The sequence below is a fragment of the Chiloscyllium punctatum genome, chromosome 22 (assembly GCF_047496795.1).
Source record: "Chiloscyllium punctatum isolate Juve2018m chromosome 22, sChiPun1.3, whole genome shotgun sequence".
Taxonomy (NCBI): domain Eukaryota; kingdom Metazoa; phylum Chordata; class Chondrichthyes; order Orectolobiformes; family Hemiscylliidae; genus Chiloscyllium; species Chiloscyllium punctatum.
The window spans coordinates 30,232,481-30,251,198 of NC_092760.1; the positions used below are offsets into that span (position 1 = coordinate 30,232,481).

Genomic DNA, 18,718 nt, shown 5'->3' on the forward strand with positions numbered 1-18,718 from the left:
AACACCATGAAAACAAATAGTCTGGTCATTATCACTTTGCTGTTTGTGAGAACTTGCTGTGTGCAAATGGTCTGCCCTGTTTCACACATCACAGCAGTGATTACACTCCATAACTACTACATTGGCTGTTCAGTGCTTTTGTATGGCCTGAGATTATGAAGGGAGCTTATAAATGCTAATCTTTTTGCATATATTTTAATTAAGATGATTTGATATATTGAAGGCTTGGGAGTGGGATTTGCCTTGACAATTTTGTCTCAGTTGCAAGCACTACCTCTGAGACCAGGCTGACCATGCAGTATCCGTCAATCCCTGAGGGAGCTATCAGAAAATAGAGGAATGGAGAAAAGCAAAGGAAATGATAACCAACTTACTGCCATCTTCACCTTCTGTCCACCCCTGTAGTTCTTTACTGGGTAGTGATCCACACCATGGATCTAGATTCATTCCACTACCACTGTGCGTTGTACAGGAATTGACATCAATTGCAATGTCTAGATTAGAGCGGTGCTGGGAAAACACAGCAGGTCAGGCAGCATCTGAGGAGCAGGAAAATCGACATTTCAGGCAAAAGCCCTTCATCAGAAATCAGTTGCAATGTCCCAGCTGATGTACAACATCAGGAAATGCATTGCTCAACCAGGGAGCAGGAAGGAAACTTTTAAAACAAAACTCAGGCCCAAACAAGATCCAGAGGCTGAACCCAGTCGAGCCATGACTCAGATGAGTTATTTTTAGATTCTACCATCAACGTTTCCTTAGTTTTCTAACAATGTGAGGAGAAACATTCATTCAGCCCTTCAGCCCTGCATATTATTTTTCAACCCATAAAATTAACGCGTTGTTCTTTATCTCCTGTGAGTTCCTCAGGACGCAGTATGGCCAGGATCTCTCTCTCATCTGAGTAGTCACCATTATTCAGCATTGTCCAAGTGCTTTTGATGGATGAGGTTTCTGAGGCCCAGTTGCATATGCCCTTTGGAAGATCCTGGTGGAATTCAAGATTTTTTGTCCAACTCCTTTTGCAGAGAACAAATTGACATTATACTCACTGGCTTCAATTGGTAGACCATACAATGTGCACTACTCACAGGATGTGTAATTTATTAAAATCCTTCAGTTAGTAATGCGATTACATTGCTCCAAATACCTGAAATTAGTATATAATGCAATAATAGTATAATCTGTCCTTCCGTTCTGTGCATGAGATGGTACAGTTTTACCCATCTTTTTATATTTTCTGATAGCCAGGAACAATATAGTAAGTTTGTTAGTGTATTAACTTTGCTAAGTTCTAGCCTTGCAAGGAGCTGTCAAGGGTTCAAGTATCATTTGCATCTTATCATATATGATTTGCTAACAGTCCCTCAATGAAAATGAGCTTTGTATTTCACTTTATGGTTCCTTGTCCTAACACCCTCACAGATGAAATATTGATACTGGTGACCTTATGATGAGCCCACAGCTATAATTAAAATCTGGCTGATGTTGTAAAAGCACATACAGTGGCCAGTGCTGCAAGTTTCGGTGTCCAGTATCTCTACACCCACAGCTGCACTTACGTATGCATTCAGTAACCACATCTCAGTTCTCCATGTGCTGTGCCTGGGTTTCTCTGTATAGAAACAAGAACAAGCAAATTGAGGGTTGAAAAGTTCAGGTCACTTATAAATAGGTTTGGAATCTGCTCTGTATCCTGTGCGGAGTTCTTGGAAAGAAAGAACCTGCATTTATTTTGCATCTTTTGCAACTTCAGGACACCTCAAATCATTTTTAAAGCGAATTAAGTACTCTCGAAGTGGAGTTATTGTTATAATGATGGAAAGGGGCAGACAGTTAGTGCACAACAAACTCCCACTAGCAGCACCATAATAATGGCAGTCAGTTTATTTTTTCAACTTTGATTTAGAAATCTTGATGGAGGCATCTGAGGGGAACTCATCTTTGCACCTTCAGACAGCTTTATAGGAGCTTTTATGTCTACCTAAAAGGCAGGATGAGCCTTTGTTTAAGTGTCTGATCTGAAATCTCCACAGTGTAGCGCTCCTTCAGCACAGCAATGGGCGGTTTGGCCAGCTTCGCTTTTAAAACATTTTTGAAAATATCTGACACTAACGCTTGTTGTTTCTCACGGTCACAGTTATCTTCATAACCATGTTGCTTTATGGTTTCGAAATAGGCTTGTGTATTTTTGCATGGGTGGTGCACTCGAGCATTATTGCAAAGCTTGTGGCCCTGACCTTTTTTTCAGACTGGTAGCAGCTCCCAGGCTCCTTTGCGAAGTTGTTTCATCAGCTACCATAGCATTATATTTGAAACGGACTTTGGCACTTCCCCGCCCCCAGGATTAACTGTGAAATTTATTCTGCCTCTTGAAACCTCTAAATGTCAGCGTGGAGTTTACTCTTACGGTTCGCAGAAGCCATGCTTCCAGTGAAGCACTCTAATCGACTGCAGAAAAGTTGCTGAAATAACCGAACCAGGCTTCTGAAGAGTGAGCAGCTGAGTCACCGAAGCCAAGATTGAGCCACTTTGCTGTGGAATCAAGTTTCCTCAGCCACTGTGGTAATGTGGAGGTCCACTTAGCCTCAGCACTCCAAAGTGGGCAAGTGTGGGCTCCACTGCTTGTTACTGTCTAATGAGCCCTGTTGGGAAGGGACATCCAACAAGGTAGAGTTGCTATACCCCTACCAGGCCATAGGACTCCTCTCCTCATTACAGAGAGACAATGAGTGGTAGTTTAACCTGAGGGCCACCAGGCGAGGGAGGAGAGTCCTTCATGGCAACGTTAGTTTGTGCAGGAATTGAACGCACCCTGTTGGTTTTTCTGTGTCAAAACTGGCTGTGCAGCCAGTATATACAACTTCATGATGAATAACATGTTGGCAGTCAAAGTAGTCGTTTCATGGCCAAGTGGATCTGTCACGTTAGGTGTGCTAGTTTGTGAAGAATTATTGTTGGATGTATGTATGTATGTATGCAACTATTAAAGGTGCAATGCATTTCACATGTATGAGTGCTTTAAAAAATAATACTCAGTACTTTTATACCCGGTAAGACAAAGGAACCACATGTCAGGAGCAACACCTGGTTAGGCACTGAAACATTGAGCATTGGTGCAAAGCACGGGATGTATTGACACAAAAGTAATGGACTGCAGGACAGCTTGTCCATGTGTTGTCAGAGTACAGCAAACAAACCAGTGTTCAGTGATTAATAACACACTTTGCATTGCTGCTATAGAGACATAGAGATGTACAGCGCAGAAACAGACCCTTCAGTCCAACTTGTCCATGCCAACCAGATATCCTAACTTAATTTAGCCCCGCAGCCCTGTATACCCTTTCTGTTCAAGTACCTATCCAGATGCCTTTTAACTGCTGTAATTGTACCAGCCTCCACCACTTCCTCTGGCAGTTCATTCCATGCATGCACCACCCTCTGAGTTACCCCTTAGGTCCCTTTTTAATTCTTTCCCCTCTCAACTTAAACATATGCTGTCTGGTTTTGGACTCCCCTACCCTAGGGAAAACAGAGGAAGATAGGAGCAAGAGGAGGCCATTTGGCCCTTCAAGGCTGCTCTGTTATTCTTCATGGTCATGGCTGATCGTCCAACACAACAGTCTAACCCTGCTTTCTCCCCGTAACCTTTGATCCCATTCGCCCCCTCTGCTATATCTAGCTGCCTCTTGAATATATTTCAATGTTTTGGCATCAGCTACTTCCTGTGGTAATGAATTCCCCAGGCTCACCGCTCTTTGGGTGAATAGCTTTAAATTGAGGGGTGTTGGAGGATAGATGTCAGAGGTAGTTTCTTTACTCAAAGAGTAGTAGGGGTGTGGAATGCACTGCCTGTAATAGAAGTACACTCACCAACTTTAAGGGCATTTAAATGATAATTTAAATAACATATGGATGAAAATGGGCTAGTGTAGGATAGGTAGGCTTCAGATTGGTTCTACAGGTGGCGCAACATTGAGGTCCAAAGGGCCTTTACTGCACTGTAATGTTTTATATTCTATATATGTTCTAAATGTCTCCTCATCTATATCCTAAATGGTCCACCCTAAATCCTCAGTCTGTGGCCCCTTGTTCTGGACGCACCCACCATCGGGAACATCCTCCCTGATCTACCCTGTTATAATGCTGTTAGAGTTTTCTAAGTCTCAGAGATGCCCCCCACCATTTGTCTGAACTCCAGTGAAAACAATCCTAACCTAGTCAGTCTGTCCTCATATGTCAGTCCTGCCATCCCCTGAATCAGCCTGGGAAACCTTCGCTGCGCTCCCTCAAGCGCAAGAACATCCTTCCTCAGGAAAGGATGCTAAAACTGCACACAATATTCCAGGTGTGGCCTCAACAAGGCCCTGTATAACACATCCATGCTCCTGCCCTCTAAACCTCTTGCAATGAAGGCCAACATACCACTTGCCTTCTTTACTGCCTGCTGCATCTGCATGCTTACCTTCAGCGACTGATGCACCCCCTTCTGCCAATTTTATAGCCATTCAGGTAGGAATCCGCATTCTTGTTTTTGCTTCCAAAGTGAGTAACCTTGTATTTATCCAAATGATACTGCATCTGGCATTAATTTGCCCACTCACCTAACCTGTCCAGATCATACTGAAGCACCTCTGCATTCTTTTCGCAGTTCACCCTCCCACCCAACTTAATATCACCTGCACGCTTTGAGATGTTACATTTTGTTCCCTCAGCCAAGTCATTAACATATAATGTGAATAGCTAGGGTCCCAGCACTGATCTCTGTGGCACCCTGCGAGTTTCTGCCTGCCAATTTGAAAAGGACCCTTTAATTCTTACTCTTTGTTTCTGCTCTGCCAACCAATTTTCTATCTTCCCCTAATCCCATGTGCTTTAATCTTGCACAATAATCTCTTATGCGGGACTTTGTCAAATGGTTTCTGAAAATTCAAATATACCAAATCGTCTGGCTCTTCCTTGCTAAATTTACTCATGACATAGTCATAGAATTCCAACAGATTTCCCCTTCATAAGTCCATGCTGACTCTGCCACTGCTTACTAAATGCTCCACTATAAAGTCCTTGATAATGAATTCGAGAATTTTCCCCACTACCAATGTTAGGCTTGCTGGTCTGTACTTCCCTATTTTCTCTCTAGCTCCCTTTTTGAATACTGGACTGACATTAGCCACCCTGTGATCCGCAGGGACTGTTCCAGAGTCTATAGAATCCTGGAAGATGATCCATTGTTTCTGAAGCCACTTTCTTAAGTACTCTGGGATGTAGACTATCAGGCACTGGAGATTTATTGGCCTTCAATCCCATCAATTTTCCCAGCACTATTTCTCTGCTAATAGTGATCTCCTTCAGTTTTGCCCTTTCACTAAATCTTGCATTCTCCAACATTTCTGGTGTCTGAATTGTGTCCTCTTTTGTGAAGACAGAACCAAAGTATGTATTCTGTTGCTCAGCCATTTCTTTGTCCCCTACTATACATTCCCCAGTTTCTGTCTGTTGGGGACTTGGATTTGTCTTCACCAATCTCTTTCTCTTCACCAATCTCTTTCTCTTCGTGTATCTATAGAAACTCTTAGTGTCAGTCTTTATGTTCCCTGCAAGCTTGCTTTTGTACTGTGTTCTTCATCAATCCCTTGGTCCTTTGCTGAATTCTAAACTGCTCCCAAACCTAAGACCTATTATTTTTCTTGGCCAATCTGTATGCCTTTTCCTTGGTTTGGATACTATCTCAGATTTCCTTTGTAAGCCATGGATTGGTCCTCTCACCCATCATGCCAGACAGGGAAAAACAGTTGTTGCAGTTCCCCCATGTGTTTCTTGAATGCTTGCCATTACCTATACATTGTCATCCCTTTAAGTAACTCTCCCCAATCTTTCAAGGTCAACTCATGCCTCATATCTTCGCAGTTTCCTTTATTAAGACTCAGCACCCTAGTCTCTGAATCAACTAAATTGCTCATCGTGTTCAGGGATGTGTAGACTAGGTGTATTAGGCGGGGGAAATGTAGAGTAATAGGCTAGGGTAGTGGGTCTGGGTGGGATATTCTTTGGAGGGTCAGTGTGGACTTGTTGGGCCAAATGGCCTTTTTCCACACTTTAGGGATTCTATGAACTACCTCACTCTCCATCTTGATTTAAAAAAAAATGCTATCATGTTATGTTCACCCATGCCAAAGGGGTCTTGCACAGCTAGTTTGGCAATGATTCCCTTCTCATTACACAGTACCCAGTCTAAGATTGCCTCCTCTCTCATTGGTTCCTCTACATATTGATAAAGAAAACCATCCCATATGCATTCCAGGAATTTCTCCTCCTCGGCGTTGTGACTAATCTGATCTGCCCAATCTATGTGCAGACAAAAATCACCCATGAACACGGATATTCCTTTATCACATGAATCTCTAATTTCCTGTTTAATACCATTCTCAACATCACCATTGCAGTTTGGGGGTCTATGTATGACACCCACTAATGTTTTTTGCCTTCTAATATTTCTCAACTCTACCCATATAGACTCCACATTGTCAGAGCTAGTCCTTTCGCACTATTGTGTTAATTTCCTCTTTAATGGCAATGCCACTTCACCACCTTTTCCCTTTTGCCTGTCCTTCCTAAGTACTGAATACCCTGGGACATTAGTTCCCATTCTGGTCACCCTGCAGTCATGTCTCCATAACCCCAATTATAATATACCTGTTTACATTTATCTGCACGATTAGTTCATCCACTTTATTGCAAATGCTCTGCGCATTAAGGCACAAAGCCTTTAAGCTTGTCTTTTTAATATTGTTTGTCTTGCTCCCAATTTCTTTCTCAAGCCCTGTTTGAATTTTGACCTTGGTTTCTCTGCCTAGCACTTATAAATTCCCCTTTCTATCTTTTGTTTTTGTCCTATCTCCCTCCTTCTCTGACTCTTTACATAGGTTCCCATCCCTCAGCATATTAGTTTATTAAACCCTCCCCAACTGTTGTAGCAAATACCCCCCATGACATCAGTCCCAGTCCTGGCCAAATCTAACCCATCCAATTTGTAGAGGTTCCACTGTCCCCAGAACCAGTCCCAATGGCCCAGGAATTCAAATGGCTAGTTCTCCCTATGTTCCATGTGATCTAAACTTGCTAACCAGTCTACCATGCGGAACCTTGTCAAATGCCTCACTGAAGTTCATAAAGACAACGTCCACCACTCTGCTTTCATCAACCTTCTTTGTCACTTCTCCAAAAAGCTCAATCAAGTTAATGTGACACAAATTCCCAAACACAAAGCCATGTTGACTATCCGTACTCAGTCCTTGCCTCTCCAAATACATGTAAATCCTGTCTCTCAGTATTCCCTCCAACAACTTGCCCGTCACTGATGTCAGACTCACTGGCCTGTAGTTCTCCCACTTTTCTTTAACACCTTTCTTAAAACATGGCATCACGTTAGCCAACCTTCAGTCTTTCTGCATTTCATCCATGGCTATTGATGATACTAATATATCAGCAAGCGGCCCAGCGATCACTTCCCTAGCTCCCCACAAAATTCTAGGGTGTAACAGATCCATTGATATTTCAGTTGGTGAGCCGCCTGCACTATGAGGCTCCTATGAGAATGATTCAGCCTGTTTGAATCAGAACCACTGGTAAAATACTGTGCTAGACATCAGCATGGTAAAAAGAAACACACAGCTGTACAAATGTCAGAAATCTCGTAATTGAGGTTAAAGCCTGACATTCTGGCTTCAGTGTGCAGTCTGAACACATTTCAGTTTGTGTTAAGACAGAACCTCCCAAAGAACGACTTCGCTTTGGTGCCTTTTGAACTTGACAATCTAGGAGTGGTTTGGTGGTTAGCACTGACGCCTCACAGCACCAGGGACCCGGCTTGATTCCAGCCTCAGGTGACTGTGTGGAGTTTGCACATTCTCCCTGTGTCTGCGTGGGTTTCCTCCAGGTGCTCCGGTTTCCTCCCACAGTCCAAAGATGTGCAGGTCAGGTGAATTGGCCATGGTAAATTGTCCATAGTGTCAGGTGCATTAGTCAGAGGGAAATGAGTCTGGATGGCTTACTCTTTGGATGGTCGGTGTGGACTTGTTGGGCCGAAGGGCCTGTTTCCACACTGTAGGGAATCTAATCTAAATTATAAATCTGTGAACGTTATTGATGGGAGAAGGGTGTTAACACAAGCCTTCTCTACCATTCAATCAACATGAAGCTGGAGTTGAGACAGAGCTTTTTTTTACTTTGTCTCCTTATTCCCAGATTGTTATTGGGTGAGGGCATCAAATGACTTCAGTCTTGAATCTCCTAATTAGTCCAGTGTCTGTAGCCTTCCAGGAAAAAAAAACTTCATATTTCTTTGTATCTTTGTAGGGGAAAAAAAAAACTTCTTCCTTTGGATCCCTCTAACTCTAAAACTGTATTTCCTTCCTCTGGAAACTCTTCAGAAAAACGAGAAACTAAAGTACCTCTCTTTGCACGTTTTCCCTTTGCTTTCTGCTGGGGCCTGTATCCAGTTACTAATGTGTTTCATTCCAAGACCAAAGAGCTAGTCACATCTTCTGTTACTAACCATTCCAAAGAGGCATTGCCCTCTGAATTGTTTCATCCCTGCCTCCTGAAACATGAGTTGTTTTGGTTGCTATTAGTATCAGAAAGAAAAAAATCTTGACATGTGAACGAGACACATTTATTGCTTGTTCCGAGGTACCCCAGGAAGGCATTGGACCTAGTCTTCTGACTCCTGGTATCTTGCTGAAAGTCAGAGAAAGAAGGAAAACACTGAGTACCTGAATATGTTTGTTAGAGCTTGATCCATCCAATCTAAAGACAACTGGCCCTGTAATTGTCTATGATGTTGCTCATCTGGGATTGACCATGGCAATCATTCCTTTAGTTAATGTACATCAAATAAAATATTGTAATGAGTTTTATGCTGTACAGCCTTCAAGTCAAAGTTTTTCTATGGAAATTAAAGTGTAAATTCCTTCAAGATTTTAAAAGCATAAATTCTCGAAAAGAAAGGACTTTAACCTCATACCTTCCAATGGCTGATATCCGTTTGCTCTGATCATCTCTAACTGGTTCTTTTATTTTAAATGAGTGTTCCTTGGTCCATTACCTTTATTTACTTGGTCCATTTACTTTACCGAAGCCTTCACCGTTTTAACCATGTTGATTAGGTGCCTTGCCTTAACTTTCTCTGCTGTAGCTCTCCATGATGTGCAACCAGACTGACATGAGATAATATTCAATAAGCAGCTTAATCTCTTGAAATCTGGTATATTATGCAGTGGGGATTTAGAGGAAACACTGAAAATGCACATCAACTAAACTAACTGAGTTGAGTGTTCTGACATTGTGGTAAGGATAGCATTCAGTGCCCAGAAATGATCAAGAGTTAAAGCCATACTGATGGCCCATTCAGAGCAGAATCTGACTGACGTTCTTCAGTGATAACTGGAATTGTTTAGAGCTGACTTATTGCAGGAAATGGGAAAGCGTATTTGATTGTAAAAGCCAAGCAGTGTTGTTTAATCCTCACTGCTGTGAGCCTCTTGGTGCCTAACATTCACAATTCCACCTTGGCAATGCAAAGCTTGCCCATCCTTTCTCGGTATTAGTCTGGTCCTAGTGCAGCACACCACACTGGGTGGAGAGCACTGGCCGGTGTGCAGGAGGGGGCTGTCCCATCTGCTTGTCCTCCAGTGAGCATTTGTGCAGTGAGCTCGATCCAACGTTGTTCTTATTCCTCCTTCTCTACCTTTTTAGCAGCCCCCACTCCACAGGAGAACCCCTTGCCGACCTGCACCTCTTTTCAGACCTGGCCCCTCTCTGGTAACGGTCACAGAGGATGGAGACGTTTTTCAAGAGGCATTTCAAGACGGCGCCCGGGGTCAGGTTGCCTGGTCGGTGCCGACGGGCAGGTAGGTGCGCAGGAGGCACAGTTCCCGGCAGTAAAGTCAGACGCCGTTCGAATGTAGGAATGCCCTCGGCGTTGTTGGTGCAGAGGCGCCGGTCCAGTGTGCAGCTGCCCCTTCATGCATCCAGACTGGGAGGAGGGATGTCTAGGAGCAGTGGCCCACGCCGCAGGTCCAGTACTACCGCCCTTCACCTCAACCCAAGGTTCGCAGTCCAGCAGAAGCGAGGGGGCAAGCTACGGACTATCGACAGCCACCTGGTTGGGCCCTCCATGTTTTTGGCTAGCCTCATTCAGATAAGCAAGGAAGAGGAGGGCAAGGCTGGCACCGCCCCCAAACTGACTCACGGAGCAAGGATGGGCACTACCCCAGATGATTCAGATGGCGATTGCTCCTCTTCCGGGGGCTCGGCCATCTCAGAGTCTTCGTCTGCGGGCAGGAGTTGGAGTGACCAGGAAGTGGATGGGTCTGCTCCCCCAGGAATGCCAGAGAAACTCCAGCGGTCGGCCTGGCACTATCGGCCCATCTATACAAAGCCTTTCCTGAGGGCCCCTCGCTGCCTGAGGAGGAACTCCTCCCACCTGGCCCCAGCTGAGTCAGCCTGTGTGGGGAAGATGGCCTACAGGTTACATGGGAACTACCAGAGGAGGTGCCAGCGGCGGAGGTCCAGCACCATCCCACTTCCTGGCACACGGCGGACCTCGGTGACAGCTTGCATCCCTCCCAGTGAGCCAGAACTGTACCGGCTGGTGTCGATGGGGAGCGGGCAGCCTTCTGTGAGCAGCAGGCGGGCGTCCCGTGCTCTGCCACCCCGATGGAGGCATGGTGTTCGCAGAAATTCCCTCCGCTTGATCCACAGGAGCCCGGCGGCCAAACATTCCCCGGCGTGGAGCAACTTCCTCTCGTATGTATTCCTGCTTTGGAGGTGGGGAGGGTGTGTCCCAGATGTGGCGAGTTGGGGAGATTTGGCGCTTGGCATAGATTGTATTCTTGCTTTCTCTCTCTCTATCCCTCTCCTTCTCCTCCTCTCTTCTCCCCCACCTCCCCACCCCCCCACTTCCTGGTCATTTGCCCAAACATACCTCCGTTCTCACCCTGATGGTACAGCCTGTAGTACTGTGGGCAAACAGCTAGCTTACCTACATTGAGTCAAGGCCAGCCTCCTGCTTCCCCTAAGTGATGGCATAGAAATTCAGGGTTCTTTAGAGCTGGACCTTCCTCCATGACAGGACTGGGGGCAAGGCAATTCACCTCATTGTGCCTGTGTTGGAAGTGTTACCAATTAATTTCCTCTGTTCCCATGTCTACCACAAGCTGTTCGGTTTGTTCCTTTAAATGTAGTAGCCAGGATACCGAATAAAGAATGCAGACATTTCTTCTTTTCATTTTACTAGCAGGTGAGATCAGGATCATATTGTCATGTGAATCCAATAGCTGCTCATAGTTCCCTCACAGCTGTGATTGTCCTGCCCTGGTCAGTGTAGAGCATTCACTTTATTTCAACGATGGTGTTGAATTAGTTTGCATTTTGGGCTGGTGCATGCGAGTGACTTTTCCTCTTTATTCAAAATGGCAAGTTATTCACAGAGCATCGTATGTAGTTAGAAAGACGTTTGCTGCAGGTTTAATGCTGTCTCCCAAGTCAATAAATAGAAGTGAGGAGATTATGAACCTCCTGAATCCACTTTCCTCTTCCCTGTTCTGAAGGGTGGCGGTTTTGCAGGAAGACCAAGAGAAGTGAGTAAGCAAACGGCTGAATTAGAAGGTCAAATCCCACGATAAGGTATTCACAAATAAAGTAGGACATGTTTAACTCAAAGTGTGGAAAAAAATTGAGTTTGGTTGTTATTGTAATTAAGCATGTCACTTAGTTCAGGACATGGTCATGACGACAGAAAAAAATTCACAGGCTGACATTGTGGAGCAACTTCACATGGAACGATCTGTAAGTAGCAACAAGCTTCCCTTTCACAGTGCTGCTGGGTGTCTGCAATATTCTCCCTCTATTGGAAGTCTGAGGTCCTCTAGCTTCACAACATTGTTATCTAACTGGTGGAATTGTTCTATCATATATTGGGCCAGAGAGGGTTAAGGAGAGTTGACACCTGGCAAATTTACCTAAACTCCCCTCAAACAGTTGTCAATGTTAGGAGGTGATGAGCTTTATTTTAACCGTGGATTGGTCTTGGTCTCCACTGATCCCCACCAACACCCCACAGACTGATTAATTGCTGGGAACTGGGTCTTATTTTACAACAAGAGGACTTTCCTCTGTTGTTTTTTGCACAAATTAATACTCTCTGTGCTATTTCCTAGAGCAGTAAGTCCTGGTTTGTAGCATATTTCCCTTCTTACACACCTTCTGCATTTTTGAATTCACCACTTCTCATCAAGTACCCTTCTCAGAACTCAACCCTTTGGTAGAAGATTTCTTGTCGCATAAGTAGCGTGATGTCTGTGGGAGAGAGGTCAATGACAGTATTTAGTAACAGCAATTCAGCCTGAGTCACTAGAGGTCTTGATGTGGTTCAAAAGCAGGCTGAGCGGGAAGCTCCTTGCATCACTGTCAGGAAGGAAGCAATCCACAGCTCCCTAAGGCTGTTATCTGTTGCCTTTGGGGATTTGCAGTGCAAGCTTCTTTGGGATACAGTGAGATTTCTGAGACCACCATTTTCTAATGATCTTTAAACTTTCTTATGCAGCAGGCGATCTTCAAGTTGAAAACACTGGCATTTGCTTTCTCTTTTACAGTATATGCACTTTCAACAGATGAGAAATGCTGCATTCCTGTGTTAAGAAATTTCCTCACCTTTATCATGTTCTGTATTCTAATGTAAATGTTGTACTCAGGTGCATTCCCATTGAATGGTAATGAGACTCGAGCCAAAAGGCTGCTTCTGCTCCTATATCTCATGGTAGCTGAAAATGTGTTGCTGGAAAAGCATAGATTATATCTCATGGTAGCCTTATGTATATCAAATGTATTCATAATCCCATTCTGATGCTAAACAATAGGTACACATCCCAGGTCCTTGCCCAATGACAATATGCACAGAATATTGTGTGCTGTCTTATCAGTGCAAGATACAAAGTGCTTTATTCCTCTTCAGTTGTGCTCACAAGGTGTATTATCTGAAAATAATGCCTCTTTGCATGTAGGCTGCCATTCTGGCAGGCATATTGATTGTTTTCCTGTCGAATTTTGGCCTGAGCACCAGCGTCTATTTTACCGTTGATGCTGGGAGTTGCCCAGTGTTCATTCTAGCTACTGAGAGGCCCGCTGTCTGTGCAGCAATGTTGTTGGTGAGGTGTCAGCATCAAAAGGGTGCATGTCATACTCAAAGAAGCATCTGCCCAGGGTAAATAGTGCACCTGTTTGGAATAAAGCTGCTTGTTTTTCGTGATCGCCCAAATGTCTTAATTCGCAATGTCAATCCACTACTGTTCTTCAACTTTTGAAATGGATTTGTGCAATTGAAATATTTTTTAAAAAGCAATTACAATGAGGAAAGACAAACGTGGAGGAGTATTGAGCTCCACCAAAATTTGACCCATTGCCAAATATTGGAGAGGTTTTTGGGAAGTCTCTGTATTGCTGATAAAGCCAAAAATGGGAACTAATTTTAACCTAATGGGTCGGTTTAACAGCCTATTTGATTAGAATGTCCTTTGAAATCGATCTTAAGAGGGGTATAAGGCCATAGTTTCACGATGTGTAGGTTAGTTTGTCCTACTTGTCATCCAGTGAGTCTTACACTTCAGTGTCAGACTTGGACACAATAACAGTGTTATACTGAATAGTATCTGACACGAGGTGTGTGAGAATCAACTACCGAGTTACACCATGCTGCACATGTAGCAATAAGAACTGCGAAAAGGAGTAACTGTTTTGCTGCTTTTGAGAAAAGTGTGTGCACTATTTCAGGTAATAGATGTAAAATGGAGACCAGGACAAAAATACCATTCTCTGATTTATTTCAGAAAAGCCATTGCTAAATCTGGGCTTCAACATCTGGTTGCTCAACCAAACCCAAACGTTGCACTTCGACAGGATTCGGATCGTGAAGTACGTAGCACGGTGGATTGGACGGTGAGTGCAAAAAAAACCCAAAGGCTTTCCATTCGCGCTCTCTCTAAACAATCCCACTGTACCGAACCCCCTCCCATTGTAAACAATCCCACTGTACCGAACCCCCTCCCATTGTAAACAATCCCATTGTAACCAAACCCCCGCCATTATAAACACTCCCACTGTACCGAACCCCCTCCCATTGTAAACAATCCCACTGTACCGAACCCCCTCCCATTGTAAACAATCCCACTGTACCGAACCCCCTCCCATTGTAAACAATCCCACTGTACCCAACCACCTCCCATTGTAAACAATCTCACTGTACTGAACCCCCTCTCATTGTAAACACTCCCACTGTACCGAGCCCCCTCCCATTATAAACACTCCCACTGTACCGAATCCCCTCCCATTATAAACAATCCCACTGTACCGAACCCCACCCATTGTAAACAATCCCACTGTACTGAACCCCCTCCTATTGTAAACAATCATACTTTATCAAGCAAAAGCAGAAATTGCTGAAAGACTTTGCAGTTTGGCAGCATCTGTGGAGAGAAATCAGACCTAACATCTCAGTGACCCTTCCTCAGACTTGCTGTACCAACCCTCTCCCGCTTAAATAATCCTATTATCCCAAAACCTTGCCCACTACAGATAATTGCATTTTATCTAACTCTCCTTCACTGTAGATAGTCTCACTGTTTGAAAGTATTCGTTAGGTTAACTCTTGTTCATTATTGTTTCCTAATTCAAATATCCACTACTCTGAAGCTCGGTTGCTCTGGGATACTAATGCCAAGTTAATAATTTCTGTTTGAATAAATAGTCTTTTAAATTAAACCACGTAGCGAAAACAAGTCTGGCCTGGTGGTGAAGGAAATTATGTTCCGGATTAATTGTAATTTCCCAGATTTGCTGATGGTTCTCTAGATGTCATTGGATTGTCTGGAAATCATTTAGAACTGATTTTCCTCAATAGGAAGATATGTTTTTATTATCACTTGGAGTCTATTTTTAGACTTATCTTTATTAATCACAGGCCAGCAGAAAGCTAGGTCATATTGCTGTTCTGGGGGATGTGTCAAAATGAGGTTAGAGTTTCCTTTTTCAAGACAGCAGGGGTGTTTTTAAAAAAAATGCAAAATAGTCTTTTTATAATGTTATACTCATTGTACCTGGTGTTTAATGTATTCCCCTTTCTGCCAAATGGCAGCGTCTCTTGACTAAGATCTCACTGTAGAATTATGAAAAAAATGTGTCTATGTCTCATTGGTCCTGTTATGACAGGTACTGATGTCAGGACAGTGAAGCTGAATGCTTGGCCCACCACTTCCCTTCATTATTAATGATGCCCTGGAGCAAAGTTGAATCTAGAACCAAGTCTGAGGATTGAGGGTGGTAACTGATGTGTGATGCAGCATTGTATCCACTCTTGCAGACAGGCCCTGATGCAATTGGTCATATTTTCATCTCTGACTCAAACTTGTCGTTTCAACACTTGCAGCAGGGAGCTGAGCGCAGCATCCAGACTGACACACTTGTGCAGTACTGAGGGTGTGCTATAATGTCTGAGGCACTGTCCTTCAAGTGGGATGTTAAAACAAGGCCCTGTCAGCCATCACATGTGGATGTAAACTAATCTGTAGGACGATTTAAATTTTCCTTGTGTTTTGACCATTTTTACCTCTCCAATCATTAACTTTAGAACAGATTATCTCATCATGTATGTCTGTTTGTGAGGCCTTGCTATGTGAAAATTGGCTACTGCATTTCCTACATTACAACAGTGATTGCAGTTCCAGAAGCACTGCATTGCCTGTGTAAATTTAGATTGATAAATTCTTGATGTCACAAGGAATTAAGGGCTACAGGGAGAATGCGGGTAAGTGGAGTTGAAATGCCCATCAGCCACGATTGAATGGCCGAGTGGACTCGATGGGCTGAATGGCCTTACTTCCGCTCTTATGTCTTGTGGTCTTATGTATAACACTTCAGGACATCAGGAAGGTGTGAAACAGTCCATGTAGGACTGAAAGCTTTTTATATCTTTATTACATCTTTGTTGAGTAAGATACAGTTCTGCAACTTGCCTAACATCACACTATCTCCAGCAACACTACATTATCACTTCACACAGAAATTAAATCATGTTAATCATTACAGTTTTGTCAGAAATTACCAGAAGTGAATAAACACATTTTTCATTTTAATTCCTACTGTTAAGGTCACAAGTTTAGTGTGTGAGCTGTTTGAAGTCATTCTGGATATAGTGATGAGAAATGTAAATGAGTTGGTTCCTCCTGATTTCACTCGAAGCAATCGTTAAATTTTGTGGTCAGGAGATTGTACTGTTTCAGCCTATGGCTTAAAATGGTTACTGTTACTCAGCTCACTACAAAGTTTCAAGGGGGCAAATATTCAGTGAGTAATCAATGTGAATGCAAAATCCAATTTTCTGACTCTCTCTGTGTCTAATTCAATGTTGTTGCACCTCACTGGGACAGCATGCTGGAAATCAAGCCCTGCTAATACCAGAGTCATCACAAAGGTTAAAAGTTTTATAAAAGTACACTTAACTCCTCAATTTTCCTGTCATTTTCGACCCAGGTTGACAGAAAGCATGGACCTAATGTCTTTACTCAAATGTGAATTATGATTTTATGCAATAAATAATTCTAGTTAGAGATGAACAGCTGTGGTCTGTCAACATAGAATTCTATTGTTAAAACTCTAACCCTCATAAAACTGTCAAGGAACTGAACTATAGCAGCTGTAAATACAGTCGGTACAAGAATAGGTCGGGGGCTAGGAATTCTGAGGAGAATTATTCACCACCTGTCTCCTCAATGCTATCATGAGCAGGTCTAACTTACATGTGACTCCAGACCCACGACAATGTGGTTGACTGTTAACTGACCTCTGAAGTAGGCTAGCAAGCCAATCAGATGAAGAGGCATTTGGGATGGACGTCAATCGTTATTCATTCAAACTGCACCCACATCTCACAAAAGAATAAAGAAGGCAATACTCATGTTAATCTCTACAGGGAGAATAGGGAAGGTGGTCGTAGACCTGGTAGTGGCATTGTTCACCTGCTGTTGATGTCCTATAGCTCCGCGTGGATGCATTTCCAGATCTGTTTGAAATCTATCTCTTTTAGCACAGTGGTGTTGTCACTCATCATGATGGAAGATATCCTGAATGTGAAGTTGGGACTTGGTTTCTACAAGGGCTATGCTGTGTTCACTCTTAGCAGTGCACATCAACCACATTGTTATGGTTCTGGAGTCGCAAGTAGGTCAGAACAGATAATGGTAGCATATTTCCATCCTTAGAAATGACATGAGTGAACCAGATGGCTTTTACCAACAAGTGACAATAGCTTCATGTCAACATCAGACTAGTTTTTAATTTATTAATTGAGTTTAAGTTCGACCATTCTCTGTGGTGGGATTTGAACTCCTGTCTCCGGACCTTTATCCTGTGTCTCCAGATTCCTTATGCAGCGCCATTACCACTCTGTCATCTAACTTTGTGTCTACATTTATAATAGAGGAAGAGGTCAGCCTGTCAGACATTCCAGTGAAACTAAGATCAAATCAGGCTTGGGGACTTATGAAAATTAACATCAGCAGAATAGCAGGGGCAAAGAAATAAGTGAACCTATAAGATGACAAATACCCTGGTCCAGATGGCTTCCTGCTGTGTCTTAAAAGAAGTAGGTGAGAAAATCGCTCATGTCCAAACTATAAACTACAACAGCTCTTGCTTTGCAAACCCATTTTTAAGTTGGAGATTTGATCAAATCATCACACTCCTTTGGCGCAGTGATATAGTGAGATCAAGGAATCACGACCCCATCAATTTAGCATCAATGTTGGGCAATTACTCAAGTTTACAATTAAAGGTAGACTGACTTACCACCTTAAAAGGAATTTCCTGCTGATCTGAGTAACTCAGCACAGACTTGTAAAGGACAAACCAAGTGAGTCATTTTGAAGAGGTGACTAAAATAGTAGACTGGAGAATTTTCCTTTTCAGGTCCAAGGCCTTGAGAGGAGGTTGGTGAGCATAAACCTCTGTTCTGGGCCATGTTTATGATGTGGTTCTGTCCTGATTTATAGGTCAATACTCAGCCACAAGGCTGGGTTACCGCCACCAAGTCCTGGACTGGGACCTGAGCCTGGAACTTATGACCCAGAGACAGAAATACTGGGCCGCAAGACCTTTGGAGAACCTTGAATCTTATTTTTAAGGACTTGTAGAACGATTTTATAAAGTCCCTCAAGGGACAGTGAGCTAAAGTTCAGCTTCATAGAATTTAACCCAAATCATTAAACTGGGTAAGACGCAGAGTAAGTGTCAGGGAACAGAGAGCATTGCTAATAAGCAGATACTGTAATTAGCAGGATGTGACTAATGGCATCCTGCAAAGATCTGTGTTGGAGCCTAAATTATTTATCACATTTGTTAATGATGTGGATGATGGAATAGAAAACCTTATTTCCAAATTGCTGAATTCTTAGCTATGTAGCTGGGAGCATAATATTGCAAAGGTGTTTTGACTGATTAAATGAATGGGAAAGAATGAAATTCAAAATAGTCAAATGTGCGATTATTCACAATAGACTTAAAAAGGACAAAAATGAGACACTTTCTAATTGGTGAAGAGCTAGAAAACCAGGAAGGCACAAAGAGATGTTTGAGAGTTCAGTTCCTATGCACCATTTGTCAAAGTGTCACA

The 18,718-nt window shown here is 43.2% G+C and overlaps 1 protein-coding gene across 10 annotated transcripts in view; it reads left to right on the plus strand.

Annotated features, from left to right (window-relative positions):
- The window catches only part of dgkza (diacylglycerol kinase, zeta a), a 790,120-nt gene that overhangs the window by 440,672 nt on the left and 330,730 nt on the right, over window positions 1–18,718 (plus strand). For 5 of the 10 annotated variants that reach the window (XM_072591937.1, XM_072591936.1, XM_072591934.1 and 2 more), the window contains exons 2-3: window positions 9,754–10,806; window positions 13,884–13,992. In XM_072591937.1, the coding sequence (XP_072448038.1) occupies window positions 9,836–10,806; window positions 13,884–13,992 (1,080 nt within the window). In that variant the 5' untranslated portion in view covers window positions 9,754–9,835. The remainder of the gene's footprint in view (window positions 1–9,753; window positions 10,807–13,883; window positions 13,993–18,718) is intronic. The other 5 variants (XM_072591939.1, XM_072591942.1, XM_072591938.1 and 2 more) reach the window with 1 other exon arrangement.